The sequence below is a fragment of the Nipponia nippon genome, unplaced genomic scaffold (genome assembly GCF_047370975.1).
Source record: "Nipponia nippon isolate SJK-2023a ecotype South Korea unplaced genomic scaffold, ASM4737097v1 scaffold_1, whole genome shotgun sequence".
Lineage (NCBI taxonomy): Eukaryota > Metazoa > Chordata > Aves > Pelecaniformes > Threskiornithidae > Nipponia > Nipponia nippon.
In genome coordinates, this window is record NW_028262290.1 from 374,985 (window position 1) to 402,857 (window position 27,873).

Sequence of the window (27,873 nt, forward strand, 5' to 3'; positions counted from 1 at the left end):
CCCAGCTAGAGGGAACGGATGTTCTGCTGCAGGCTCCCCTGACCGTGGATGGATAGACTAGAGATAGGGCACGACAATGTGCACTGCGGGCTCTCAGCTCTCGTGTGGATCCCACAGCACAGCTCTCTATACAGGCTCCATGGAGAGCTGGAGAACTGGAGGGAGAGAAAGCACAGCAGGTGAGTGAATTGAGTGTACATATCAGTGAGAGACCAAACCACTCTAAGCTGAGGGTGTATGAAGTCCAAACACCCCCAGAAAAACTAGACAGGCTGAGGCATTAAAAGCAAACACAGATAATGTACTCCACTCCAGTAACACCTAACACTACCCTGACATAGTGCCTACATAGAAATATGCTCTCCATTCAAAATTCAGATTTGAAAACCTGAAACTCTAATAATTCCCTGCAAATCTGCTAAGAAAAAAAAGTTCTTAATGTATAAGAAAACAGACTAGAAGGAGAATAAAAATACCATTCTCACTGCACCTCATACAAAACAAAAGACATACTTCAATTTAAACCAGGATGAGGAAAATGAGGACAACATATTTCACCAAAATGACCTGAGATAACCCAGGTGAATTCTTGTGTTCCTGAAAGACTACGGAAGACAAAGGCTTAATATGCTATACCACAATACTTGATGTAGTCACTTAAAAGATGTATCTGATGTGAGCAGGTTATTGAAAATGAAAGGGAACAATAGGGAAATACTCTGAATAGAATTAGAAATTTTAAAAATAGGATTTAAATAGAAAAAGAAAAGTACAAGCAGTAAAAGACAGATTCACAACAGCTAAATTCTTCACAATGCAATACAAAGAAAAAAAATGCAAAAGGATTTACAATTATTTTAAAAAAACCTTAAGGAAATAAAGACCAGTGTCCGGGTCGGGCACGCAGCGGCGGAGGAGCTGCATGTAGGTGAGGTTCTCGTGGGTGTTGGGGTCGAAGAAGCCCTTGGTGTCGTCGGTGGGGTCGGAGAGGATCTGGTTCATCTCCTGGTCAAAGTAGCCGCGCCGGTAGGCCACCTCCACGGGGAGGCGGTGGCTGTGCACGGGGTCGATGATGCCGCCGGTGGCGATCTGGGCCTCGAGCAGGCGGATGCCGTGCTCCTTGACAATGAGCTCCTTCTTCATGGCCTGGAAGAGGGAGATCTGGTCGCCGGTGTAGGGGTCGGTGTAGCCGGTCACGGCCCTCTCGGCCGACAGGAGCTTCTCGTGCAGCTCGCTGCCCACCAGCCCGGACGAGACGGCCTCGTCCACGGAGAGCTTCTTGTTGGTGAGCGGGTCGACGACGAAGCCGGTGGCAGCCTGCGCCTCCAGCAGCACCAGGGCCGTGCCCTGCCTCAGGATGCCCTTCCACATGGCCTGGTAGATGCTCATCTTCTCCATCTTGGCGGGGTCGGCCTTGGAGGGCACCAGCACGCCGGCAATGCAGCCCGTGCCGTCCAGGTAGCGCTTGACGGAGGCCATTTCCGTCACCTCCTCCACCGTCTTGGAGCCCTGGACGAGGTCGGCCAGCGTGTCCTTGTCGATGATGCCTGACTCCGCCAGGTCCGAGGCGGTCACCTGCCTCCTGAGGCCTGTGAATTTCACGTTGCTGCTCCGCTCCACCGCCTCCTCGATGAGGACGGTGAGGAGCCTTGCCAGCTCGTCCAGCGCCAGGCTCCCGGCCCGGACCTTCCCCAGCAGCTCCTGCCTCTTTGCCTCGGAGACGTACTTGGAGAAGAGCAGCTCCCACAGGGAGACCTTCCTGCCGTGGAAGCCGCCCGCCGACACCTCGACGGTGCAGGACTTCAGGGACCGCTCCAGCTCCAGCTCCCTCTCCCTCTCCCGCTCCCGCTCCTGACGGGAGCCCGCGGCCTCGCCATTCTCGGCCGGCGGCGGGGCCTCCCGCTGCCTCGGCTCACGGGCCAGGGCAGTGCCGTGGCCCTGTCCCTCAGCCCCGGTGATGATGGCCGTGAGGAGGCTGATCATCTGCGCGATGGTGACCGTCCCGGCCTTGTACTTCCGGAGGAGGTCCTGGCGCCGGTGGTCGGGGACGTAGCGGGAGAAGAGGAGCTCCCAGACGGTGACGCTCTGGCCCTGGAAGAGCCCCACGCTGACGGTGGTGCGGGCGGCCTGCAGAGCTTTGCGGGCCTCCTCGGTCAGCTGGTAGAGCACGGAGCCCTTGTCCATCAGCTGGAGCATGAGCAGCCCCGTGTCCGGGTCGGGCACGCAGCGGCGGAGGAGCTGCATGTAGGTGAGGTTCTCGTGGGTGTTGGGGTCGAAGAAGCCCTTGGTGTCGTCGGTGGGGTCGGAGAGGATCTGGTTCATCTCCTGGTCAAAGTAGCCGCGCCGGTAGGCCACCTCCACGGGGAGGCGGTGGCTGTGCACGGGGTCGATGATGCCGCCGGTGGCGATCTGGGCCTCGAGCAGGCGGATGCCGTGCTCCTTGACAATGAGCTCCTTCTTCATGGCCTGGAAGAGGGAGATCTGGTCGCCGGTGTAGGGGTCGGTGTAGCCGGTCACGGCCCTCTCGGCCGACAGGAGCTTCTCGTGCAGCTCGCTGCCCACCAGCCCGGACGAGACGGCCTCGTCCACGGAGAGCTTCTTGTTGGTGAGCGGGTCGACGACGAAGCCGGTGGCAGCCTGCGCCTCCAGCAGCACCAGGGCCGTGCCCTGCCTCAGGATGCCCTTCCACATGGCCTGGTAGATGCTCATCTTCTCCATCTTGGCGGGGTCGGCCTTGGAGGGCACCAGCACGCCGGCAATGCAGCCCGTGCCGTCCAGGTAGCGCTTGACGGAGGCCATTTCCGTCACCTCCTCCACCGTCTTGGAGCCCTGGACGAGGTCGGCCAGCGTGTCCTTGTCGATGATGCCTGACTCCGCCAGGTCCGAGGCGGTCACCTGCCTCCTGAGGCCTGTGAATTTCACGTTGCTGCTCCGCTCCACCGCCTCCTCGATGAGGACGGTGAGGAGCCTTGCCAGCTCGTCCAGCGCCAGGCTCCCGGCCCGGACCTTCCCCAGCAGCTCCTGCCTCTTTGCCTCGGAGACGTACTTGGAGAAGAGCAGCTCCCACAGGGAGACCTTCCTGCCGTGGAAGCCGCCCGCCGACACCTCGACGGTGCAGGACTTCAGGGACCGCTCCAGCTCCAGCTCCCTCTCCCTCTCCCGCTCCCGCTCCTGACGGGAGCCCGCGGCCTCGCCATTCTCGGCCGGCGGCGGGGCCTCCCGCTGCCTCGGCTCACGGGCCAGGGCAGTGCCGTGGCCCTGTCCCTCAGCCCCGGTGATGATGGCCGTGAGGAGGCTGATCATCTGCGCGATGGTGACCGTCCCGGCCTTGTACTTCCGGAGGAGGTCCTGGCGCCGGTGGTCGGGGACGTAGCGGGAGAAGAGGAGCTCCCAGACGGTGACGCTCTGGCCCTGGAAGAGCCCCACGCTGACGGTGGTGCGGGCGGCCTGCAGAGCTTTGCGGGCCTCCTCGGTCAGCTGGTAGAGCACGGAGCCCTTGTCCATCAGCTGGAGCATGAGCAGCCCCGTGTCCGGGTCGGGCACGCAGCGGCGGAGGAGCTGCATGTAGGTGAGGTTCTCGTGGGTGTTGGGGTCGAAGAAGCCCTTGGTGTCGTCGGTGGGGTCGGAGAGGATCTGGTTCATCTCCTGGTCAAAGTAGCCGCGCCGGTAGGCCACCTCCACGGGGAGGCGGTGGCTGTGCACGGGGTCGATGATGCCGCCGGTGGCGATCTGGGCCTCGAGCAGGCGGATGCCGTGCTCCTTGACAATGAGCTCCTTCTTCATGGCCTGGAAGAGGGAGATCTGGTCGCCGGTGTAGGGGTCGGTGTAGCCGGTCACGGCCCTCTCGGCCGACAGGAGCTTCTCGTGCAGCTCGCTGCCCACCAGCCCGGACGAGACGGCCTCGTCCACGGAGAGCTTCTTGTTGGTGAGCGGGTCGACGACGAAGCCGGTGGCAGCCTGCGCCTCCAGCAGCACCAGGGCCGTGCCCTGCCTCAGGATGCCCTTCCACATGGCCTGGTAGATGCTCATCTTCTCCATCTTGGCGGGGTCGGCCTTGGAGGGCACCAGCACGCCGGCAATGCAGCCCGTGCCGTCCAGGTAGCGCTTGACGGAGGCCATTTCCGTCACCTCCTCCACCGTCTTGGAGCCCTGGACGAGGTCGGCCAGCGTGTCCTTGTCGATGATGCCTGACTCCGCCAGGTCCGAGGCGGTCACCTGCCTCCTGAGGCCTGTGAATTTCACGTTGCTGCTCCGCTCCACCGCCTCCTCGATGAGGACGGTGAGGAGCCTTGCCAGCTCGTCCAGCGCCAGGCTCCCGGCCCGGACCTTCCCCAGCAGCTCCTGCCTCTTTGCCTCGGAGACGTACTTGGAGAAGAGCAGCTCCCACAGGGAGACCTTCCTGCCGTGGAAGCCGCCCGCCGACACCTCGACGGTGCAGGACTTCAGGGACCGCTCCAGCTCCAGCTCCCTCTCCCTCTCCCGCTCCCGCTCCTGACGGGAGCCCGCGGCCTCGCCATTCTCGGCCGGCGGCGGGGCCTCCCGCTGCCTCGGCTCACGGGCCAGGGCAGTGCCGTGGCCCTGTCCCTCAGCCCCGGTGATGATGGCCGTGAGGAGGCTGATCATCTGCGCGATGGTGACCGTCCCGGCCTTGTACTTCCGGAGGAGGTCCTGGCGCCGGTGGTCGGGGACGTAGCGGGAGAAGAGGAGCTCCCAGACGGTGACGCTCTGGCCCTGGAAGAGCCCCACGCTGACGGTGGTGCGGGCGGCCTGCAGAGCTTTGCGGGCCTCCTCGGTCAGCTGGTAGAGCACGGAGCCCTTGTCCATCAGCTGGAGCATGAGCAGCCCCGTGTCCGGGTCGGGCACGCAGCGGCGGAGGAGCTGCATGTAGGTGAGGTTCTCGTGGGTGTTGGGGTCGAAGAAGCCCTTGGTGTCGTCGGTGGGGTCGGAGAGGATCTGGTTCATCTCCTGGTCAAAGTAGCCGCGCCGGTAGGCCACCTCCACGGGGAGGCGGTGGCTGTGCACGGGGTCGATGATGCCGCCGGTGGCGATCTGGGCCTCGAGCAGGCGGATGCCGTGCTCCTTGACAATGAGCTCCTTCTTCATGGCCTGGAAGAGGGAGATCTGGTCGCCGGTGTAGGGGTCGGTGTAGCCGGTCACGGCCCTCTCGGCCGACAGGAGCTTCTCGTGCAGCTCGCTGCCCACCAGCCCGGACGAGACGGCCTCGTCCACGGAGAGCTTCTTGTTGGTGAGCGGGTCGACGACGAAGCCGGTGGCAGCCTGCGCCTCCAGCAGCACCAGGGCCGTGCCCTGCCTCAGGATGCCCTTCCACATGGCCTGGTAGATGCTCATCTTCTCCATCTTGGCGGGGTCGGCCTTGGAGGGCACCAGCACGCCGGCAATGCAGCCCGTGCCGTCCAGGTAGCGCTTGACGGAGGCCATTTCCGTCACCTCCTCCACCGTCTTGGAGCCCTGGACGAGGTCGGCCAGCGTGTCCTTGTCGATGATGCCTGACTCCGCCAGGTCCGAGGCGGTCACCTGCCTCCTGAGGCCTGTGAATTTCACGTTGCTGCTCCGCTCCACCGCCTCCTCGATGAGGACGGTGAGGAGCCTTGCCAGCTCGTCCAGCGCCAGGCTCCCGGCCCGGACCTTCCCCAGCAGCTCCTGCCTCTTTGCCTCGGAGACGTACTTGGAGAAGAGCAGCTCCCACAGGGAGACCTTCCTGCCGTGGAAGCCGCCCGCCGACACCTCGACGGTGCAGGACTTCAGGGACCGCTCCAGCTCCAGCTCCCTCTCCCTCTCCCGCTCCCGCTCCTGACGGGAGCCCGCGGCCTCGCCATTCTCGGCCGGCGGCGGGGCCTCCCGCTGCCTCGGCTCACGGGCCAGGGCAGTGCCGTGGCCCTGTCCCTCAGCCCCGGTGATGATGGCCGTGAGGAGGCTGATCATCTGCGCGATGGTGACCGTCCCGGCCTTGTACTTCCGGAGGAGGTCCTGGCGCCGGTGGTCGGGGACGTAGCGGGAGAAGAGGAGCTCCCAGACGGTGACGCTCTGGCCCTGGAAGAGCCCCACGCTGACGGTGGTGCGGGCGGCCTGCAGAGCTTTGCGGGCCTCCTCGGTCAGCTGGTAGAGCACGGAGCCCTTGTCCATCAGCTGGAGCATGAGCAGCCCCGTGTCCGGGTCGGGCACGCAGCGGCGGAGGAGCTGCATGTAGGTGAGGTTCTCGTGGGTGTTGGGGTCGAAGAAGCCCTTGGTGTCGTCGGTGGGGTCGGAGAGGATCTGGTTCATCTCCTGGTCAAAGTAGCCGCGCCGGTAGGCCACCTCCACGGGGAGGCGGTGGCTGTGCACGGGGTCGATGATGCCGCCGGTGGCGATCTGGGCCTCGAGCAGGCGGATGCCGTGCTCCTTGACAATGAGCTCCTTCTTCATGGCCTGGAAGAGGGAGATCTGGTCGCCGGTGTAGGGGTCGGTGTAGCCGGTCACGGCCCTCTCGGCCGACAGGAGCTTCTCGTGCAGCTCGCTGCCCACCAGCCCGGACGAGACGGCCTCGTCCACGGAGAGCTTCTTGTTGGTGAGCGGGTCGACGACGAAGCCGGTGGCAGCCTGCGCCTCCAGCAGCACCAGGGCCGTGCCCTGCCTCAGGATGCCCTTCCACATGGCCTGGTAGATGCTCATCTTCTCCATCTTGGCGGGGTCGGCCTTGGAGGGCACCAGCACGCCGGCAATGCAGCCCGTGCCGTCCAGGTAGCGCTTGACGGAGGCCATTTCCGTCACCTCCTCCACCGTCTTGGAGCCCTGGACGAGGTCGGCCAGCGTGTCCTTGTCGATGATGCCTGACTCCGCCAGGTCCGAGGCGGTCACCTGCCTCCTGAGGCCTGTGAATTTCACGTTGCTGCTCCGCTCCACCGCCTCCTCGATGAGGACGGTGAGGAGCCTTGCCAGCTCGTCCAGCGCCAGGCTCCCGGCCCGGACCTTCCCCAGCAGCTCCTGCCTCTTTGCCTCGGAGACGTACTTGGAGAAGAGCAGCTCCCACAGGGAGACCTTCCTGCCGTGGAAGCCGCCCGCCGACACCTCGACGGTGCAGGACTTCAGGGACCGCTCCAGCTCCAGCTCCCTCTCCCTCTCCCGCTCCCGCTCCTGACGGGAGCCCGCGGCCTCGCCATTCTCGGCCGGCGGCGGGGCCTCCCGCTGCCTCGGCTCACGGGCCAGGGCAGTGCCGTGGCCCTGTCCCTCAGCCCCGGTGATGATGGCCGTGAGGAGGCTGATCATCTGCGCGATGGTGACCGTCCCGGCCTTGTACTTCCGGAGGAGGTCCTGGCGCCGGTGGTCGGGGACGTAGCGGGAGAAGAGGAGCTCCCAGACGGTGACGCTCTGGCCCTGGAAGAGCCCCACGCTGACGGTGGTGCGGGCGGCCTGCAGAGCTTTGCGGGCCTCCTCGGTCAGCTGGTAGAGCACGGAGCCCTTGTCCATCAGCTGGAGCATGAGCAGCCCCGTGTCCGGGTCGGGCACGCAGCGGCGGAGGAGCTGCATGTAGGTGAGGTTCTCGTGGGTGTTGGGGTCGAAGAAGCCCTTGGTGTCGTCGGTGGGGTCGGAGAGGATCTGGTTCATCTCCTGGTCAAAGTAGCCGCGCCGGTAGGCCACCTCCACGGGGAGGCGGTGGCTGTGCACGGGGTCGATGATGCCGCCGGTGGCGATCTGGGCCTCGAGCAGGCGGATGCCGTGCTCCTTGACAATGAGCTCCTTCTTCATGGCCTGGAAGAGGGAGATCTGGTCGCCGGTGTAGGGGTCGGTGTAGCCGGTCACGGCCCTCTCGGCCGACAGGAGCTTCTCGTGCAGCTCGCTGCCCACCAGCCCGGACGAGACGGCCTCGTCCACGGAGAGCTTCTTGTTGGTGAGCGGGTCGACGACGAAGCCGGTGGCAGCCTGCGCCTCCAGCAGCACCAGGGCCGTGCCCTGCCTCAGGATGCCCTTCCACATGGCCTGGTAGATGCTCATCTTCTCCATCTTGGCGGGGTCGGCCTTGGAGGGCACCAGCACGCCGGCAATGCAGCCCGTGCCGTCCAGGTAGCGCTTGACGGAGGCCATTTCCGTCACCTCCTCCACCGTCTTGGAGCCCTGGACGAGGTCGGCCAGCGTGTCCTTGTCGATGATGCCTGACTCCGCCAGGTCCGAGGCGGTCACCTGCCTCCTGAGGCCTGTGAATTTCACGTTGCTGCTCCGCTCCACCGCCTCCTCGATGAGGACGGTGAGGAGCCTTGCCAGCTCGTCCAGCGCCAGGCTCCCGGCCCGGACCTTCCCCAGCAGCTCCTGCCTCTTTGCCTCGGAGACGTACTTGGAGAAGAGCAGCTCCCACAGGGAGACCTTCCTGCCGTGGAAGCCGCCCGCCGACACCTCGACGGTGCAGGACTTCAGGGACCGCTCCAGCTCCAGCTCCCTCTCCCTCTCCCGCTCCCGCTCCTGACGGGAGCCCGCGGCCTCGCCATTCTCGGCCGGCGGCGGGGCCTCCCGCTGCCTCGGCTCACGGGCCAGGGCAGTGCCGTGGCCCTGTCCCTCAGCCCCGGTGATGATGGCCGTGAGGAGGCTGATCATCTGCGCGATGGTGACCGTCCCGGCCTTGTACTTCCGGAGGAGGTCCTGGCGCCGGTGGTCGGGGACGTAGCGGGAGAAGAGGAGCTCCCAGACGGTGACGCTCTGGCCCTGGAAGAGCCCCACGCTGACGGTGGTGCGGGCGGCCTGCAGAGCTTTGCGGGCCTCCTCGGTCAGCTGGTAGAGCACGGAGCCCTTGTCCATCAGCTGGAGCATGAGCAGCCCCGTGTCCGGGTCGGGCACGCAGCGGCGGAGGAGCTGCATGTAGGTGAGGTTCTCGTGGGTGTTGGGGTCGAAGAAGCCCTTGGTGTCGTCGGTGGGGTCGGAGAGGATCTGGTTCATCTCCTGGTCAAAGTAGCCGCGCCGGTAGGCCACCTCCACGGGGAGGCGGTGGCTGTGCACGGGGTCGATGATGCCGCCGGTGGCGATCTGGGCCTCGAGCAGGCGGATGCCGTGCTCCTTGACAATGAGCTCCTTCTTCATGGCCTGGAAGAGGGAGATCTGGTCGCCGGTGTAGGGGTCGGTGTAGCCGGTCACGGCCCTCTCGGCCGACAGGAGCTTCTCGTGCAGCTCGCTGCCCACCAGCCCGGACGAGACGGCCTCGTCCACGGAGAGCTTCTTGTTGGTGAGCGGGTCGACGACGAAGCCGGTGGCAGCCTGCGCCTCCAGCAGCACCAGGGCCGTGCCCTGCCTCAGGATGCCCTTCCACATGGCCTGGTAGATGCTCATCTTCTCCATCTTGGCGGGGTCGGCCTTGGAGGGCACCAGCACGCCGGCAATGCAGCCCGTGCCGTCCAGGTAGCGCTTGACGGAGGCCATTTCCGTCACCTCCTCCACCGTCTTGGAGCCCTGGACGAGGTCGGCCAGCGTGTCCTTGTCGATGATGCCTGACTCCGCCAGGTCCGAGGCGGTCACCTGCCTCCTGAGGCCTGTGAATTTCACGTTGCTGCTCCGCTCCACCGCCTCCTCGATGAGGACGGTGAGGAGCCTTGCCAGCTCGTCCAGCGCCAGGCTCCCGGCCCGGACCTTCCCCAGCAGCTCCTGCCTCTTTGCCTCGGAGACGTACTTGGAGAAGAGCAGCTCCCACAGGGAGACCTTCCTGCCGTGGAAGCCGCCCGCCGACACCTCGACGGTGCAGGACTTCAGGGACCGCTCCAGCTCCAGCTCCCTCTCCCTCTCCCGCTCCCGCTCCTGACGGGAGCCCGCGGCCTCGCCATTCTCGGCCGGCGGCGGGGCCTCCCGCTGCCTCGGCTCACGGGCCAGGGCAGTGCCGTGGCCCTGTCCCTCAGCCCCGGTGATGATGGCCGTGAGGAGGCTGATCATCTGCGCGATGGTGACCGTCCCGGCCTTGTACTTCCGGAGGAGGTCCTGGCGCCGGTGGTCGGGGACGTAGCGGGAGAAGAGGAGCTCCCAGACGGTGACGCTCTGGCCCTGGAAGAGCCCCACGCTGACGGTGGTGCGGGCGGCCTGCAGAGCTTTGCGGGCCTCCTCGGTCAGCTGGTAGAGCACGGAGCCCTTGTCCATCAGCTGGAGCATGAGCAGCCCCGTGTCCGGGTCGGGCACGCAGCGGCGGAGGAGCTGCATGTAGGTGAGGTTCTCGTGGGTGTTGGGGTCGAAGAAGCCCTTGGTGTCGTCGGTGGGGTCGGAGAGGATCTGGTTCATCTCCTGGTCAAAGTAGCTGCGCCGGTAGGCCACCTCCACGGGGAGGCGGTGGCTGTGCACGGGGTCGATGATGCCGCCGGTGGCGATCTGGGCCTCGAGCAGGCGGATGCCGTGCTCCTTGACAATGAGCTCCTTCTTCATGGCCTGGAAGAGGGAGATCTGGTCGCCGGTGTAGGGGTCGGTGTAGCCGGTCACGGCCCTCTCGGCCGACAGGAGCTTCTCGTGCAGCTCGCTGCCCACCAGCCCGGACGAGACGGCCTCGTCCACGGAGAGCTTCTTGTTGGTGAGCGGGTCGACGACGAAGCCGGTGGCAGCCTGCGCCTCCAGCAGCACCAGGGCCGTGCCCTGCCTCAGGATGCCCTTCCACATGGCCTGGTAGATGCTCATCTTCTCCATCTTGGCGGGGTCGGCCTTGGAGGGCACCAGCACGCCGGCAATGCAGCCCGTGCCGTCCAGGTAGCGCTTGACGGAGGCCATTTCCGTCACCTCCTCCACCGTCTTGGAGCCCTGGACGAGGTCGGCCAGCATGTCCTTGTCGATGATGCCTGACTCCGCCAGGTCCGAGGCGGTCACCTGCCTCCTGAGGCCTGTGAATTTCACGTTGCTGCTCCGCTCCACCGCCTCCTCGATGAGGACGGTGAGGAGCCTTGCCAGCTCGTCCAGCGCCAGGCTCCCGGCCCGGACCTTCCCCAGCAGCTCCTGCCTCTTTGCCTCGGAGACGTACTTGGAGAAGAGCAGCTCCCACAGGGAGACCTTCCTGCCGTGGAAGCCGCCCGCCGACACCTCGACGGTGCAGGACTTCAGGGACCGCTCCAGCTCCAGCTCCCTCTCCCGCTCCCGCTCCCGCTCCTGACGGGAGCCCGCGGCCTCGCCATTCTCGGCCGGCGGCGGGGCCTCCCGCTGCCTCGGCTCACGGGCCAGGGCAGTGCCGTGGCCCTGTCCCTCAGCCCCGGTGATGATGGCCGTGAGGAGGCTGATCATCTGCGCGATGGTGACCGTCCCGGCCTTGTACTTCCGGAGGAGGTCCTGGCGCCGGTGGTCGGGGACGTAGCGGGAGAAGAGGAGCTCCCAGACGGTGACGCTCTGGCCCTGGAAGAGCCCCACGCTGACGGTGGTGCGGGCGGCCTGCAGAGCTTTGCGGGCCTCCTCGGTCAGCTGGTAGAGCACGGAGCCCTTGTCCATCAGCTGGAGCATGAGCAGCCCCGTGTCCGGGTCGGGCACGCAGCGGCGGAGGAGCTGCATGTAGGTGAGGTTCTCGTGGGTGTTGGGGTCGAAGAAGCCCTTGGTGTCGTCGGTGGGGTCGGAGAGGATCTGGTTCATCTCCTGGTCAAAGTAGCCGCGCCGGTAGGCCACCTCCACGGGGAGGCGGTGGCTGTGCACGGGGTCGATGATGCCGCCGGTGGCGATCTGGGCCTCGAGCAGGCGGATGCCGTGCTCCTTGACAATGAGCTCCTTCTTCATGGCCTGGAAGAGGGAGATCTGGTCGCCGGTGTAGGGGTCGGTGTAGCCGGTCACGGCCCTCTCGGCCGACAGGAGCTTCTCGTGCAGCTCGCTGCCCACCAGCCCGGACGAGACGGCCTCGTCCACGGAGAGCTTCTTGTTGGTGAGCGGGTCGACGACGAAGCCGGTGGCAGCCTGCGCCTCCAGCAGCACCAGGGCCGTGCCCTGCCTCAGGATGCCCTTCCACATGGCCTGGTAGATGCTCATCTTCTCCATCTTGGCGGGGTCGGCCTTGGAGGGCACCAGCACGCCGGCAATGCAGCCCGTGCCGTCCAGGTAGCGCTTGACGGAGGCCATTTCCGTCACCTCCTCCACCGTCTTGGAGCCCTGGACGAGGTCGGCCAGCGTGTCCTTGTCGATGATGCCTGACTCCGCCAGGTCCGAGGCGGTCACCTGCCTCCTGAGGCCTGTGAATTTCACGTTGCTGCTCCGCTCCACCGCCTCCTCGATGAGGACGGTGAGGAGCCTTGCCAGCTCGTCCAGCGCCAGGCTCCCGGCCCGGACCTTCCCCAGCAGCTCCTGCCTCTTTGCCTCGGAGACGTACTTGGAGAAGAGCAGCTCCCACAGGGAGACCTTCCTGCCGTGGAAGCCGCCCGCCGACACCTCGACGGTGCAGGACTTCAGGGACCGCTCCAGCTCCAGCTCCCTCTCCCGCTCCCGCTCCCGCTCCTGACGGGAGCCCGCGGCCTCGCCATTCTCGGCCGGCGGCGGGGCCTCCCGCTGCCTCGGCTCACGGGCCAGGGCAGTGCCGTGGCCCTGTCCCTCAGCCCCGGTGATGATGGCCGTGAGGAGGCTGATCATCTGCGCGATGGTGACCGTCCCGGCCTTGTACTTCCGGAGGAGGTCCTGGCGCCGGTGGTCGGGGACGTAGCGGGAGAAGAGGAGCTCCCAGACGGTGACGCTCTGGCCCTGGAAGAGCCCCACGCTGACGGTGGTGCGGGCGGCCTGCAGAGCTTTGCGGGCCTCCTCGGTCAGCTGGTAGAGCACGGAGCCCTTGTCCATCAGCTGGAGCATGAGCAGCCCCGTGTCCGGGTCGGGCACGCAGCGGCGGAGGAGCTGCATGTAGGTGAGGTTCTCGTGGGTGTTGGGGTCGAAGAAGCCCTTGGTGTCGTCGGTGGGGTCGGAGAGGATCTGGTTCATCTCCTGGTCAAAGTAGCCGCGCCGGTAGGCCACCTCCACGGGGAGGCGGTGGCTGTGCACGGGGTCGATGATGCCGCCGGTGGCGATCTGGGCCTCGAGCAGGCGGATGCCGTGCTCCTTGACAATGAGCTCCTTCTTCATGGCCTGGAAGAGGGAGATCTGGTCGCCGGTGTAGGGGTCGGTGTAGCCGGTCACGGCCCTCTCGGCCGACAGGAGCTTCTCGTGCAGCTCGCTGCCCACCAGCCCGGACGAGACGGCCTCGTCCACGGAGAGCTTCTTGTTGGTGAGCGGGTCGACGACGAAGCCGGTGGCAGCCTGCGCCTCCAGCAGCACCAGGGCCGTGCCCTGCCTCAGGATGCCCTTCCACATGGCCTGGTAGATGCTCATCTTCTCCATCTTGGCGGGGTCGGCCTTGGAGGGCACCAGCACGCCGGCAATGCAGCCCGTGCCGTCCAGGTAGCGCTTGACGGAGGCCATTTCCGTCACCTCCTCCACCGTCTTGGAGCCCTGGACGAGGTCGGCCAGCGTGTCCTTGTCGATGATGCCTGACTCCGCCAGGTCCGAGGCGGTCACCTGCCTCCTGAGGCCTGTGAATTTCACGTTGCTGCTCCGCTCCACCGCCTCCTCGATGAGGACGGTGAGGAGCCTTGCCAGCTCGTCCAGCGCCAGGCTCCCGGCCCGGACCTTCCCCAGCAGCTCCTGCCTCTTTGCCTCGGAGACGTACTTGGAGAAGAGCAGCTCCCACAGGGAGACCTTCCTGCCGTGGAAGCCGCCCGCCGACACCTCGACGGTGCAGGACTTCAGGGACCGCTCCAGCTCCAGCTCCCTCTCCCTCTCCCGCTCCCGCTCCTGACGGGAGCCCGCGGCCTCGCCATTCTCGGCCGGCGGCGGGGCCTCCCGCTGCCTCGGCTCACGGGCCAGGGCAGTGCCGTGGCCCTGTCCCTCAGCCCCGGTGATGATGGCCGTGAGGAGGCTGATCATCTGCGCGATGGTGACCGTCCCGGCCTTGTACTTCCGGAGGAGGTCCTGGCGCCGGTGGTCGGGGACGTAGCGGGAGAAGAGGAGCTCCCAGACGGTGACGCTCTGGCCCTGGAAGAGCCCCACGCTGACGGTGGTGCGGGCGGCCTGCAGAGCTTTGCGGGCCTCCTCGGTCAGCTGGTAGAGCACGGAGCCCTTGTCCATCAGCTGGAGCATGAGCAGCCCCGTGTCCGGGTCGGGCACGCAGCGGCGGAGGAGCTGCATGTAGGTGAGGTTCTCGTGGGTGTTGGGGTCGAAGAAGCCCTTGGTGTCGTCGGTGGGGTCGGAGAGGATCTGGTTCATCTCCTGGTCAAAGTAGCCGCGCCGGTAGGCCACCTCCACGGGGAGGCGGTGGCTGTGCACGGGGTCGATGATGCCGCCGGTGGCGATCTGGGCCTCGAGCAGGCGGATGCCGTGCTCCTTGACAATGAGCTCCTTCTTCATGGCCTGGAAGAGGGAGATCTGGTCGCCGGTGTAGGGGTCGGTGTAGCCGGTCACGGCCCTCTCGGCCGACAGGAGCTTCTCGTGCAGCTCGCTGCCCACCAGCCCGGACGAGACGGCCTCGTCCACGGAGAGCTTCTTGTTGGTGAGCGGGTCGACGACGAAGCCGGTGGCAGCCTGCGCCTCCAGCAGCACCAGGGCCGTGCCCTGCCTCAGGATGCCCTTCCACATGGCCTGGTAGATGCTCATCTTCTCCATCTTGGCGGGGTCGGCCTTGGAGGGCACCAGCACGCCGGCAATGCAGCCCGTGCCGTCCAGGTAGCGCTTGACGGAGGCCATTTCCGTCACCTCCTCCACCGTCTTGGAGCCCTGGACGAGGTCGGCCAGCGTGTCCTTGTCGATGATGCCTGACTCCGCCAGGTCCGAGGCGGTCACCTGCCTCCTGAGGCCTGTGAATTTCACGTTGCTGCTCCGCTCCACCGCCTCCTCGATGAGGACGGTGAGGAGCCTTGCCAGCTCGTCCAGCGCCAGGCTCCCGGCCCGGACCTTCCCCAGCAGCTCCTGCCTCTTTGCCTCGGAGACGTACTTGGAGAAGAGCAGCTCCCACAGGGAGACCTTCCTGCCGTGGAAGCCGCCCGCCGACACCTCGACGGTGCAGGACTTCAGGGACCGCTCCAGCTCCAGCTCCCTCTCCCGCTCCCGCTCCCGCTCCTGACGGGAGCCCGCGGCCTCGCCATTCTCGGCCGGCGGCGGGGCCTCCCGCTGCCTCGGCTCACGGGCCAGGGCAGTGCCGTGGCCCTGTCCCTCAGCCCCGGTGATGATGGCCGTGAGGAGGCTGATCATCTGCGCGATGGTGACCGTCCCGGCCTTGTACTTCCGGAGGAGGTCCTGGCGCCGGTGGTCGGGGACGTAGCGGGAGAAGAGGAGCTCCCAGACGGTGACGCTCTGGCCCTGGAAGAGCCCCACGCTGACGGTGGTGCGGGCGGCCTGCAGAGCTTTGCGGGCCTCCTCGGTCAGCTGGTAGAGCACGGAGCCCTTGTCCATCAGCTGGAGCATGAGCAGCCCCGTGTCCGGGTCGGGCACGCAGCGGCGGAGGAGCTGCATGTAGGTGAGGTTCTCGTGGGTGTTGGGGTCGAAGAAGCCCTTGGTGTCGTCGGTGGGGTCGGAGAGGATCTGGTTCATCTCCTGGTCAAAGTAGCCGCGCCGGTAGGCCACCTCCACGGGGAGGCGGTGGCTGTGCACGGGGTCGATGATGCCGCCGGTGGCGATCTGGGCCTCGAGCAGGCGGATGCCGTGCTCCTTGACAATGAGCTCCTTCTTCATGGCCTGGAAGAGGGAGATCTGGTCGCCGGTGTAGGGGTCGGTGTAGCCGGTCACGGCCCTCTCGGCCGACAGGAGCTTCTCGTGCAGCTCGCTGCCCACCAGCCCGGACGAGACGGCCTCGTCCACGGAGAGCTTCTTGTTGGTGAGCGGGTCGACGACGAAGCCGGTGGCAGCCTGCGCCTCCAGCAGCACCAGGGCCGTGCCCTGCCTCAGGATGCCCTTCCACATGGCCTGGTAGATGCTCATCTTCTCCATCTTGGCGGGGTCGGCCTTGGAGGGCACCAGCACGCCGGCAATGCAGCCCGTGCCGTCCAGGTAGCGCTTGACGGAGGCCATTTCCGTCACCTCCTCCACCGTCTTGGAGCCCTGGACGAGGTCGGCCAGCGTGTCCTTGTCGATGATGCCTGACTCCGCCAGGTCCGAGGCGGTCACCTGCCTCCTGAGGCCTGTGAATTTCACGTTGCTGCTCCGCTCCACCGCCTCCTCGATGAGGACGGTGAGGAGCCTTGCCAGCTCGTCCAGCGCCAGGCTCCCGGCCCGGACCTTCCCCAGCAGCTCCTGCCTCTTTGCCTCGGAGACGTACTTGGAGAAGAGCAGCTCCCACAGGGAGACCTTCCTGCCGTGGAAGCCGCCCGCCGACACCTCGACGGTGCAGGACTTCAGGGACCGCTCCAGCTCCAGCTCCCTCTCCCTCTCCCGCTCCCGCTCCTGACGGGAGCCCGCGGCCTCGCCATTCTCGGCCGGCGGCGGGGCCTCCCGCTGCCTCGGCTCACGGGCCAGGGCAGTGCCGTGGCCCTGTCCCTCAGCCCCGGTGATGATGGCCGTGAGGAGGCTGATCATCTGCGCGATGGTGACCGTCCCGGCCTTGTACTTCCGGAGGAGGTCCTGGCGCCGGTGGTCGGGGACGTAGCGGGAGAAGAGGAGCTCCCAGACGGTGACGCTCTGGCCCTGGAAGAGCCCCACGCTGACGGTGGTGCGGGCGGCCTGCAGAGCTTTGCGGGCCTCCTCGGTCAGCTGGTAGAGCACGGAGCCCTTGTCCATCAGCTGGAGCATGAGCAGCCCCGTGTCCGGGTCGGGCACGCAGCGGCGGAGGAGCTGCATGTAGGTGAGGTTCTCGTGGGTGTTGGGGTCGAAGAAGCCCTTGGTGTCGTCGGTGGGGTCGGAGAGGATCTGGTTCATCTCCTGGTCAAAGTAGCCGCGCCGGTAGGCCACCTCCACGGGGAGGCGGTGGCTGTGCACGGGGTCGATGATGCCGCCGGTGGCGATCTGGGCCTCGAGCAGGCGGATGCCGTGCTCCTTGACAATGAGCTCCTTCTTCATGGCCTGGAAGAGGGAGATCTGGTCGCCGGTGTAGGGGTCGGTGTAGCCGGTCACGGCCCTCTCGGCCGACAGGAGCTTCTCGTGCAGCTCGCTGCCCACCAGCCCGGACGAGACGGCCTCGTCCACGGAGAGCTTCTTGTTGGTGAGCGGGTCGACGACGAAGCCGGTGGCAGCCTGCGCCTCCAGCAGCACCAGGGCCGTGCCCTGCCTCAGGATGCCCTTCCACATGGCCTGGTAGATGCTCATCTTCTCCATCTTGGCGGGGTCGGCCTTGGAGGGCACCAGCACGCCGGCAATGCAGCCCGTGCCGTCCAGGTAGCGCTTGACGGAGGCCATTTCCGTCACCTCCTCCACCGTCTTGGAGCCCTGGACGAGGTCGGCCAGCGTGTCCTTGTCGATGATGCCTGACTCCGCCAGGTCCGAGGCGGTCACCTGCCTCCTGAGGCCTGTGAATTTCACGTTGCTGCTCCGCTCCACCGCCTCCTCGATGAGGACGGTGAGGAGCCTTGCCAGCTCGTCCAGCGCCAGGCTCCCGGCCCGGACCTTCCCCAGCAGCTCCTGCCTCTTTGCCTCGGAGACGTACTTGGAGAAGAGCAGCTCCCACAGGGAGACCTTCCTGCCGTGGAAGCCGCCCGCCGACACCTCGACGGTGCAGGACTTCAGGGACCGCTCCAGCTCCAGCTCCCTCTCCCGCTCCCGCTCCCGCTCCTGATGGGAGCCCGCGGCCTCGCCATTCTCGGCCGGCGGCGGGGCCTCCCGCTGCCTCGGCTCACGGGCCAGGGCAGTGCCGTGGCCCTGTCCCTCAGCCCCGGTGATGATGGCCGTGAGGAGGCTGATCATCTGCGCGATGGTGACCGTCCCGGCCTTGTACTTCCGGAGGAGGTCCTGGCGCCGGTGGTCGGGGACGTAGCGGGAGAAGAGGAGCTCCCAGACGGTGACGCTCTGGCCCTGGAAGAGCCCCACGCTGACGGTGGTGCGGGCGGCCTGCAGAGCTTTGCGGGCCTCCTCGGTCAGCTGGTAGAGCACGGAGCCCTTGTCCATCAGCTGGAGCATGAGCAGCCCCGTGTCCGGGTCGGGCACGCAGCGGCGGAGGAGCTGCATGTAGGTGAGGTTCTCGTGGGTGTTGGGGTCGAAGAAGCCCTTGGTGTCGTCGGTGGGGTCGGAGAGGATCTGGTTCATCTCCTGGTCAAAGTAGCCGCGCCGGTAGGCCACCTCCACGGGGAGGCGGTGGCTGTGCACGGGGTCGATGATGCCGCCGGTGGCGATCTGGGCCTCGAGCAGGCGGATGCCGTGCTCCTTGACAATGAGCTCCTTCTTCATGGCCTGGAAGAGGGAGATCTGGTCGCCGGTGTAGGGGTCGGTGTAGCCGGTCACGGCCCTCTCGGCCGACAGGAGCTTCTCGTGCAGCTCGCTGCCCACCAGCCCGGACGAGACGGCCTCGTCCACGGAGAGCTTCTTGTTGGTGAGCGGGTCGACGACGAAGCCGGTGGCAGCCTGCGCCTCCAGCAGCACCAGGGCCGTGCCCTGCCTCAGGATGCCCTTCCACATGGCCTGGTAGATGCTCATCTTCTCCATCTTGGCGGGGTCGGCCTTGGAGGGCACCAGCACGCCGGCAATGCAGCCCGTGCCGTCCAGGTAGCGCTTGACGGAGGCCATTTCCGTCACCTCCTCCACCGTCTTGGAGCCCTGGACGAGGTCGGCCAGCGTGTCCTTGTCGATGATGCCTGACTCCGCCAGGTCCGAGGCGGTCACCTGCCTCCTGAGGCCTGTGAATTTCACGTTGCTGCTCCGCTCCACCGCCTCCTCGATGAGGACGGTGAGGAGCCTTGCCAGCTCGTCCAGCGCCAGGCTCCCGGCCCGGACCTTCCCCAGCAGCTCCTGCCTCTTTGCCTCGGAGACGTACTTGGAGAAGAGCAGCTCCCACAGGGAGACCTTCCTGCCGTGGAAGCCGCCCGCCGACACCTCGACGGTGCAGGACTTCAGGGACCGCTCCAGCTCCAGCTCCCTCTCCCTCTCCCGCTCCCGCTCCTGACGAGAGCCCGCGGCCTCGCCATTCTCGGCCGGCGGCGGGGCCTCCCGCTGCCTCGGCTCACGGGCCAGGGCAGTGCCGTGGCCCTGTCCCTCAGCCCCGGTGATGATGGCCGTGAGGAGGCTGATCATCTGCGCGATGGTGACCGTCCCGGCCTTGTACTTCCGGAGGAGGTCCTGGCGCCGGTGGTCGGGGACGTAGCGGGAGAAGAGGAGCTCCCAGACGGTGACGCTCTGGCCCTGGAAGAGCCCCACGCTGACGGTGGTGCGGGCGGCCTGCAGAGCTTTGCGGGCCTCCTCGGTCAGCTGGTAGAGCACGGAGCCCTTGTCCATCAGCTGGAGCATGAGCAGCCCCGTGTCCGGGTCGGGCACGCAGCGGCGGAGGAGCTGCATGTAGGTGAGGTTCTCGTGGGTGTTGGGGTCGAAGAAGCCCTTGGTGTCGTCGGTGGGGTCGGAGAGGATCTGGTTCATCTCCTGGTCAAAGTAGCCGCGCCGGTAGGCCACCTCCACGGGGAGGCGGTGGCTGTGCACGGGGTCGATGATGCCGCCGGTGGCGATCTGGGCCTCGAGCAGGCGGATGCCGTGCTCCTTGACAATGAGCTCCTTCTTCATGGCCTGGAACAATGACATCTTTTGTCCTGTGCAGGGGTCGGTGTAGCCGGTCACAGCCCTCTCTGCACAAAGAAGTTTCTTTTGCAGCTCGCTGCCCACCAGCCCGGACGAGACGGCCTCGTCCACGGAGAGCTTCTTGTTGGTGAGTGGGTCGACAACGAAGCCGGTGGCAGCCTGCGCCTCCAGCAGCACCAGTGCTGTGCCTGGTCTCAGGATGCCCTTCCACATAGCCTGGTAGATGCTCATCTTCTCCATCTTGGCAGGGTCAGCCTTGGAGGGCACCAGCACGCCAGCTATGCTTCCCGTTCCCTCAAGGTATCGTCTCACACTATCCATTTCTGCTATTTCTTCTGCTGTCTCTCTTCCTTCATGGAGTTTTTCCATTGTTTCTTCTGTAATTATCTGAGCACTGAGAAGTTCTGATGCTGTTATTTTTTGTCTGATTCCTTGGAACCAAACATCACTTCTGTCCTCTTCTTTTTCTTTAATGATATTTAGTATTGTATCAATAATTCCTTGTATAATGTGATGAGATTCCTCTTTATATTTTTTCACCAGTTCTTTTCTTTTCTCTTCTGTGATGTACTCAGAACAGAGAAGTTCCCACAATGATAATACTTGTCCTTTGTATTTTCCAACAGGCACTTGTACCTTTGTAGATAATAGGGCATTTTTTGTTTGCTCATTAATGTAGAAATAGTCACCTTCTTTTTCTATGACCTGCAGCAGGTTCAATCCAGTATCTGTGTCTTTGGAACATCGCTGTAGGAGCTGACTGTAACTGATTTTCTCATGAGTGTTTGGATCTATAAAACCTTTGCTACCATGATCTGGATCAGAAAGTAGGAGAAACATATCATCATCCAAGTAGCCGCGCCGGTAGGCCACCTTCACAGGGAGGCGGTGGCTGTGCAAAGGGTCAATGATGCCACCAGTGGCAATCTGGGCCTCGAGCAGGCGGATGCCGTGCTCCTTGACTGTTATCTTTTGCCTTATGGCCTGGAAGAGGGATATTTTATTTCCTGCATGAGGATCTGTGTATCCTGTCACAGCTTTCTCTGCTGACAGGAGCTTCTCGTGCAGCTCGCTGCCCACCAGCCCGGACGAGACAGCCTCATCCACGGAGAGCTTCTTATTTTTCAGTGGGTCAATGAGAAAACCAGTGGCAGCCTGTGCCTCCAGCAGCCCCAGTGCACATTGCTCTATGAGGAGGCCCTTCTTCAGGGCCTGGTAGATGCTCATCTTCTCTTTCCTTGATGGGAGCAGAACCCCGGCAATGCATCCAGTGCCATCCAAGTACCTTTTGATGGTGTCCCTCTTTGTGAGGCTGGCAAGCGTGAGAGTCCCATCCTGCAGCTGATCTAGAATTTTCTTGTCAATTATCTCAGAGTTAAACAATTCTGATATTGACACATCTCCCCGGAGTCCTTTAACCTTGAGGGCTTCAGCTCTTTGCTCTGTATCCTCAATTATTTTGAGGATGAGGGCTATAAGCTCTTCCAGTGTGAGGGTTTTGCATTTGTACTGCATCACTAGTTCTTTCCTTTTCTGCTCAGAGATGTAATGAGAGCAGAGAATTTCCCAGATGGAAACTGCTTGGTCCTTAAACTTTCCAACTTTCACTTCAAGGGGCTTTGAGCGCAAAACCTGTTTTGTAAACTCATCGATGTAGAAGTACTTTCCTCCTTCCTGCACAACTTGTAGCATGTACAACCCAGTCTCTGAATCTTGGACACATCTCTCCAGGAGCTGCATGTAGGTGAGGTTCTCGTGGGTGTTGGGGTCGAAGAAGCCCTTGGTGTCATCAGTGGGGTCGGAGAGGATCTGGTTCATCTCCTCATTGAAGTAGCCACGCTGGTAGGCCACCTCCACAGGGATACGGTGGCTGTGCACAGGGTCAATGATGCCACCGGTGGCGATCTGGGCCTCGAGCAGGCGGATGCCGTGGCTCTTCACAATCAGTCCTTGGTTCATAGCTTCAAATAGGGACATTGGGGCTTTTGTGTAGGGGTCAGTGTAGCCCGTCACAGCTCTTTCTGCACAGAGTAGCTTTTCAAAAATCTCCCCTCCAATTAGACCTGCAGTTAATGCTTCCTCCACTGAAAACTTCTTGTTTTTCTCTGGGTCAATGATGTAGCCAGTGGCAGCCTGTGCCTCCAGCAGCACCAGTGCTGTCCCTGGCCTCAGGATCCCCTTCCTCATGGCCTGGTAGATGCTCATCTTCTCATTGCTTGGCTGGATAAGGACCCCTGCTATGAAGTTGCTGCCCTCCAGGTACCTGCGGACAGACTCCATTTCAGTGACTTCTTTGACTGTTTTCTTCCCCTGGTTGAGCTCATCGAAGGTTTTTTTGTCTATCAGTTGAGACTGGAAGAGGTCACTGGCAGATACTCTTTTCCGCAGGCCCTTGAATGCAAATTTCTTGCCTTGTGTCTCAGTCTCTTTAATGATTGTGGTGACAATTGTTATGATCTCATGTAGCACTTCAGTATTCTCATCTTTATACTTCTGCACTAGCTCTCTTCTCTTGCTGTCTGAGAGGTATTCAGAGTTGAGAAGGTCCCAGACTGACACTGTCTGTCCTTTGAACCGCCCTATGTTGACACAAACAGTCACAGATTTCAGCACCTCCATGGTTTGTTCATCCACACAGAACATCGCGTTTTCTGACAGAGGAAGGAGCCAGAGACCTGACTCAGCCTCATGAATGCACCTGTCCTTCAGCTGCTGGTAGGTCACGTTCTCCTTTGTGTTTGGATCAAAAAAGATTTTGGTGCTGTCATTCAGCTGAGAGAGGGTTTGGTTCAGGTCCTCATCGTAGAAGCCATATCTGCATGCAGCCTGGAGTGGAAGGTGATGGTGGTGAATGGGATCAACGACCCCTCCTGTGGCCAGCTGGGCCTCTAGCAAGGGAACAGCATCTTCCAGGGGGATCAGCTCTTTTCTGAGTGCTTGGCATAGCGAGATGGAGCTCCCTGTGTAGGGGTCTGTGTAGCCAGTCACTGCCCTCTCAGCTAGAAGGAGTTTCTCAGTGAGTTCTTCACCAACAACAGCTGCTTTGACAGCATCCCTCACGCTGAGCCTCTGGTTTGTTGCTGGGTCAGTTAGGTATCCTGTGGCTGCCTGAGCTTCTAGCAGCCTCAAAGCAGCCCCAGGGAGGAGGAGATTGTTTTTCATGGCGCTGTAGAAGCTCATCTTCTTTTTGGATGCCTCTATGAATACCCCAGCAATGCTGCCTGTGCCCTGCAAGTACCTCTTCACACTCTCCATTGCAGCCACTTCCTTGGGAGTTCTTATGCCCTGAGCCAGTTCTTCAAACGTCTTCTCAGTAATGATGCCAGCATCCAGCAGCCAGACTGCAGGGACACTGCCCTGCAAGCCTTCCAAGGTGATGTGGGTACAGGCTTTCATTTCCATCTCCCCAACCAGTCTGAGCACAAGAGCAACCAGCTGCTGCAGCGACATTTCCTCAGACCAGAACCTCTCCACGAAATCACTCCTCTGCTCCTCAGTGAAATACCCAGAGTGGATTAGCTCCCACAGGGAGACTCCTTTTTCCTTCACCCCAGTTTCCTTAAAAATCTGTTGGATTTGTTCGTCAGTGTAGGCAGGAGCAGCTGTCTGTGGCAGAGGCAGCAAGTGGAAGCCAGAGATCTCATCCTTCTGGCAGCGCTTGATTAGCTCAGCATAGGTCATGGTCTCTTTGCTGCCTGGGACGCAGAAGGCTCTGTTGTTGTCACTGGGCTTAGAAAGGGCCTTGCTTGTGTCCTCATCCAGGCACCCTCGTTTCTGGGCAGATTCTATGGGGATATAATGGCCACATGTTGGGTCAATGATGCCTCCTGTAGCCACCTGCACCTCCATCAACTGCATGGCCTGTTTGTCAGCAATCAGACCCTTCTTCATTGCCTGGAAGAGGGGTATCTTCTTGCCTGTGAAAGGATCTTTATAGCCTGTTACAGCCCCTTCTGCATGCTGCAGCTTCTCATGGACTTCTGGCCCAATGACTCCCTCCTTGATGGCATCATCCACACAGAGTTTCTGGTTGCTCACTGGGTCAATGATGAAGCCTGTGGCAGCCTGGGCCTCTAGCAGTGGGAGGGCTACTCCTGGTACCATGATATTTTTCTTCATGGCCTCATAAATGCTTATCCGCTGGTTTGATGGCTGGAGTACAATCCCCCCGATGCTGCCAGAACCATAGAGGTACTTTCTGACAGAGTCCATGTGCAGGACTTCCTCTGGTGTGACAGACCCCTCCAACACCTTCTCAAACAAGGCCTTGTCAATGACACCTGTTTCCATCAGGTGGTAAGCGCTGACACTGCCTCTCATGGCTGGGAACTTGATGGGGGCCCATTTTTTCATTTCCTCCTCTAACATGATTCGAATTTGCTCCAGGGTGAGCTTCCTCAGCTGGTAGTGGTTGAATATCTCTCGGCGCCTCCCCTCGCTGAAGTACTCGGAGTTCAGCAGGTCCCACACAGAGACCTTCTCCCCCCTTAACCGCCCAAACCTGACCGGCAGCCAGGAGCTCCTGAACACCCGTCTGGTGGTGTCATCGATGAACTGGCGCTTCCTGCTGTTCAGAGGAAGGAGGCAGAGCCCGGTGGATGTCTCTGTGATGCACTTCTCCTTCAGCTGCAGGTAGGTGAGGTTCTCATGTGTGTTGGGGTCAAAGAAGCCCTTGGTGTCGTCGGTCGGATCAGAAAGGATTAAGTTCATCTTCTTGTCAAAGTAGCCACGCCGGTAGGCCACCTCCACGGGGATGCGGTGGCTGTTGACGGGGTCGATGATGCCGCCGGTGGCGATCTGGGCCTCGAGCAGGCGGATAGCGTGCTCCTTGACAATGAGCTCCTTCTTCATGGCCTGGAAGAGGGAGATCTTGTTCCCTGAGTAAGGATCTCTGTAGCCAGTGACTGATTTCTCTGCCGTCAGTAGCTTGTCATAAACATCTGGGCCAATGACGTTTGCTCTTAATGCCTCATCCACAGAATACCTTTTGTTGGCAGCTGGGTCAATGATAAATCCAGTAGCAGCCTGTGCCTCCAGGAGGATCAGTGACGTTCCTGGCCTTAAAAGTCCTTTCCGCTTTGCCTGGTAGATGCTGATCTTCTCCTGGGAGTCAGGAAGCAGGAGCCCACCAATGCTACCTGTCCCTTGAAGGTACTTCTTGACAGTGTCCATGCTGACAACTTCTTTGGCTGATGTTTCTCCCTCCTTCAGTTTATTAAACAAATCTTTGTTAATGATTTCAGAGCTCAGGAGTTGGTCAGCTGTCACCCGGTCCCTCAGTCCTTCAAAGGTGACATTAGCAGTGGAAGCCATTTCCTCAATGGTGGCACTGACTGCCTTACCCAATTCTTGCATAGAGAGCATTCCTGCAAGGTACTGCTGGGTGAGAGTAGCTCTTTGCTCACTCTGGATGTAGTCTGAGAAAAGGAGTTTCCAGAGAGACACTGACTTTCCCTTGAATTTACCTAAAGCAATGGGTACCTGTGTGTTTTCCAGAGCTGTTTGGGTCCTATGGTCAAAGAAGAGGTGGGTTCCTTCGGATCCTTCTCTGCTATCTCCACCAAGTGGCAGCAGCAGGAGCCCTGTGTTGGGGTCAGTGACACAGCGCTTGAGCAGGTCTGCGTAGATCAGCTTCTCCTTGGAGTTGGGGTCGAAGAACCCTTTCATGTCATCAGTAGGACTGGAGAGGAGCTGTCTTGTGGCCTCATCCAGGTACCCCCACTTGCAAGCTGTGTCTGTGGGGACACGGAGGTGCCGGCCTGGAGCAATTATACCCCCTGTGGCCATCTGAGCCTCCAGAAGGCAAATGCCATGATCCTTGGGGATAAAGCCCTTCCTGATGGCTTGGAACAGAGAGAGCATTTCTCCAGTGTAGGGGTCCCTGTATCCAGTGATGGTCCTCTCAGCCGAAGACAGTTTCTCATGAAGCTCTGGGCCGATGAGACCAACCCTGACAGCCTCATCAACGGAGTAGCGTTTGTTCTTTATGGGGTCTATCAGGCTGCCGGTGGAGGCCTGGACTTGCAAGAGCATCAGAGCAGCACCAGGCATGAGGAGATGCTCTCTCAGTGCCTGGTAAAGGCTTTTCCGCTCACTGGAAGGCAGGACAACGCCAGCCACGCTCCTTGTCCCATACAGGAATGGCTGAATGGAGTCATTCTCTGCTACCTCCTGGGCAGAAACTCTTCCCTCCTCAAGACCTCTGAACATGTCGAGGCTGATGATGCCAGAGTCCAGCAGATCCCTGCTGGTCACCCTCCCTCCCAGCCCTGGGAACGTGATTTGCAGGGGCAAGAGGAGGAAGCCTGAGGCTGGATCAACAATACATCTCTTTAGAAGCTCCATGTAAGTGACCATCTCCATAGTACTGGGGTTGAGGAACCCTTTGCTGTCCTCATTGCTGGGGTCAGAGAGGAGCTGTCTCACCTCTTCATCTAAATATCCCCTCTCACAGGCAACATCTGCTGGGAGCCGGCAGCCGGTGGCTGGGTCAATGATGCCTCCGGTTGCAATCTGGGCCTCTAGCAGCCGAGTACCTTGCTCCCTCCCGATCAGGTCCTTCTGGATTGCCTGGTAGAGGGAGATTTTCTCTTCTGTGTAGGGGTCCACAAAGCCAGTAGCAGCTTTCTCTGCAGAGAGCAGCCTCTCCTTCAGCTCCAGCCCCACCAGCCCCAGCTGCACAGCTTCTGCTACAGAGACATGCTTGTTCTTCACCGGGTCAGTGATGAAGCCTGTGGCTGCCTGGGCCTCGAGAAGACAAAGTGCCGAATCCAAACTCAGAAGATGCTCTCTGGTGGCATCATAAAAGCTCAGTATCTTCTTCGAAGCCTCTACATACACTCCAGCAATGCTGCCAGCTGCCTCTGAGGGCTCACTAGAAGCATCCATCACCATCACAGCCCCGTCAGCTGCGTTTTTCTGTTTGCAAGGCAATATGTCCGGGCACAAGTGGTTTGCTCCTGGCATGTCTTCCTGGTGGGAGAGGGGGGCAGCATGGCCGTTCACTGCTGGCTTGCTCTCCATCCTCCTGCTGCACTTCTTTCACAGCTGTCAAGACTCTCTGGAGAGAGGGGAGAAAATGGGAAAGCTTGGTGAGAAATCAACTTTTCTATGGTTTGCATGCTAAATATGGGGAAAAAAAGACAAAGAAATACCGCACAGGCAGGAGGAAGTAACAGCCAAAGGCTGAGCATGTTCAGGGCAGCATGCTTGTCCCTGTCCCTGACATGCTGAGCCAGACCTGCCAGCAGTAAGCACCCTCTGCTTTCTGAGCTAGACTCGCTGGGTGCACTAGGACATCTCAGCGTGAGAGAGAGGCTGGGGCAGAAGCACCAGTGGGACCTGTGGAGCACTGGGCTGAGGCAGGCCTGGCTCCTGTGAGGAGTAGAGCCCCCATGAGCTGTCAGATGCATTTTACCACCAGTCCGTGCAGGGCTTGTCTCTGCACAGAAGCCTTGTGCAGTGCTTCAAAGGCCTGGAGGGCAGCTGGGCTTGGGGCAAAGCACCAGCCAAAAGCAGCAACCCCCAAGGAGTATAGGCACTCGCTCGGGCTGCTGCTGACACTGGCACAGGGATGAGCAAACCCCGAGCCAGCGTGAAAAGGCTGCTTCCCTCTGCCAGGGACAGAGGGTCAGCCTGGTCGCCGGCACGCTCCCCACAGCAGCACCGGTCAGCCAGGGGCTGGGAGCAGGGGCTGGAGCCGCCATGCACCCAGAAGCAGTCCCAGAGGCCCTTTCCCTGGTGCCCGCTGCTGCGCTGAGATGGGGTGTCTGCCTTCCTTGCATTGCTCAGAAAGCATGGGAAGGGCGGGCCAGCAGAAGGCAAAGCAGGTGGGTCCAGCAGACCACACTAGAAGCACACGGATCTGCATGCCTGCACTCATGTTTGAAAAGCTCCGGGGCACACTGGGATCAACAACAATACAGCCATTATACAGTCAAGTTATGGTGCCGGAGGGAGCATGAGGCCATTGAGCGCTGGGCTGTGCGCACCAGAAGGCTGGAGGGCACTTGTGCCTCGGTATAGGCTGTGCAGAGGTCTGGGAGCCGTGGTCAGCCACAGCCTCTGGGCTACTGCTGCGGCACACGCTGCTGCAGAGGAGCCTCGCTGCCCGCAGCCTTGCACAGTGGGGCATCCGTGCCTGGCACCCTTCAGTCCACGGGCTGGAAGCTGGTCCTGCAGCAGGACGCTGTGGGGTTGAAGCAGGTTTGAGGAGAGAGGGGCCTGGCCCTGCTA

General features: G+C 62.2%; 1 protein-coding gene across 1 annotated transcript; it reads right to left on the reverse strand.

The window, feature by feature from the left end:
* On the reverse strand, positions 1–26,772 carry EPPK1 (epiplakin 1). Its single transcript, XM_087775705.1, has one exon. It carries the CDS (start codon positions 26,659–26,661, stop codon positions 853–855), a length of 25,809 nt encoding a protein of 8,602 aa, XP_087631831.1. The 5' UTR covers positions 26,662–26,772; the 3' UTR covers positions 1–852.
* Positions 26,773–27,873: the final 1,101 nt, after the last annotated feature.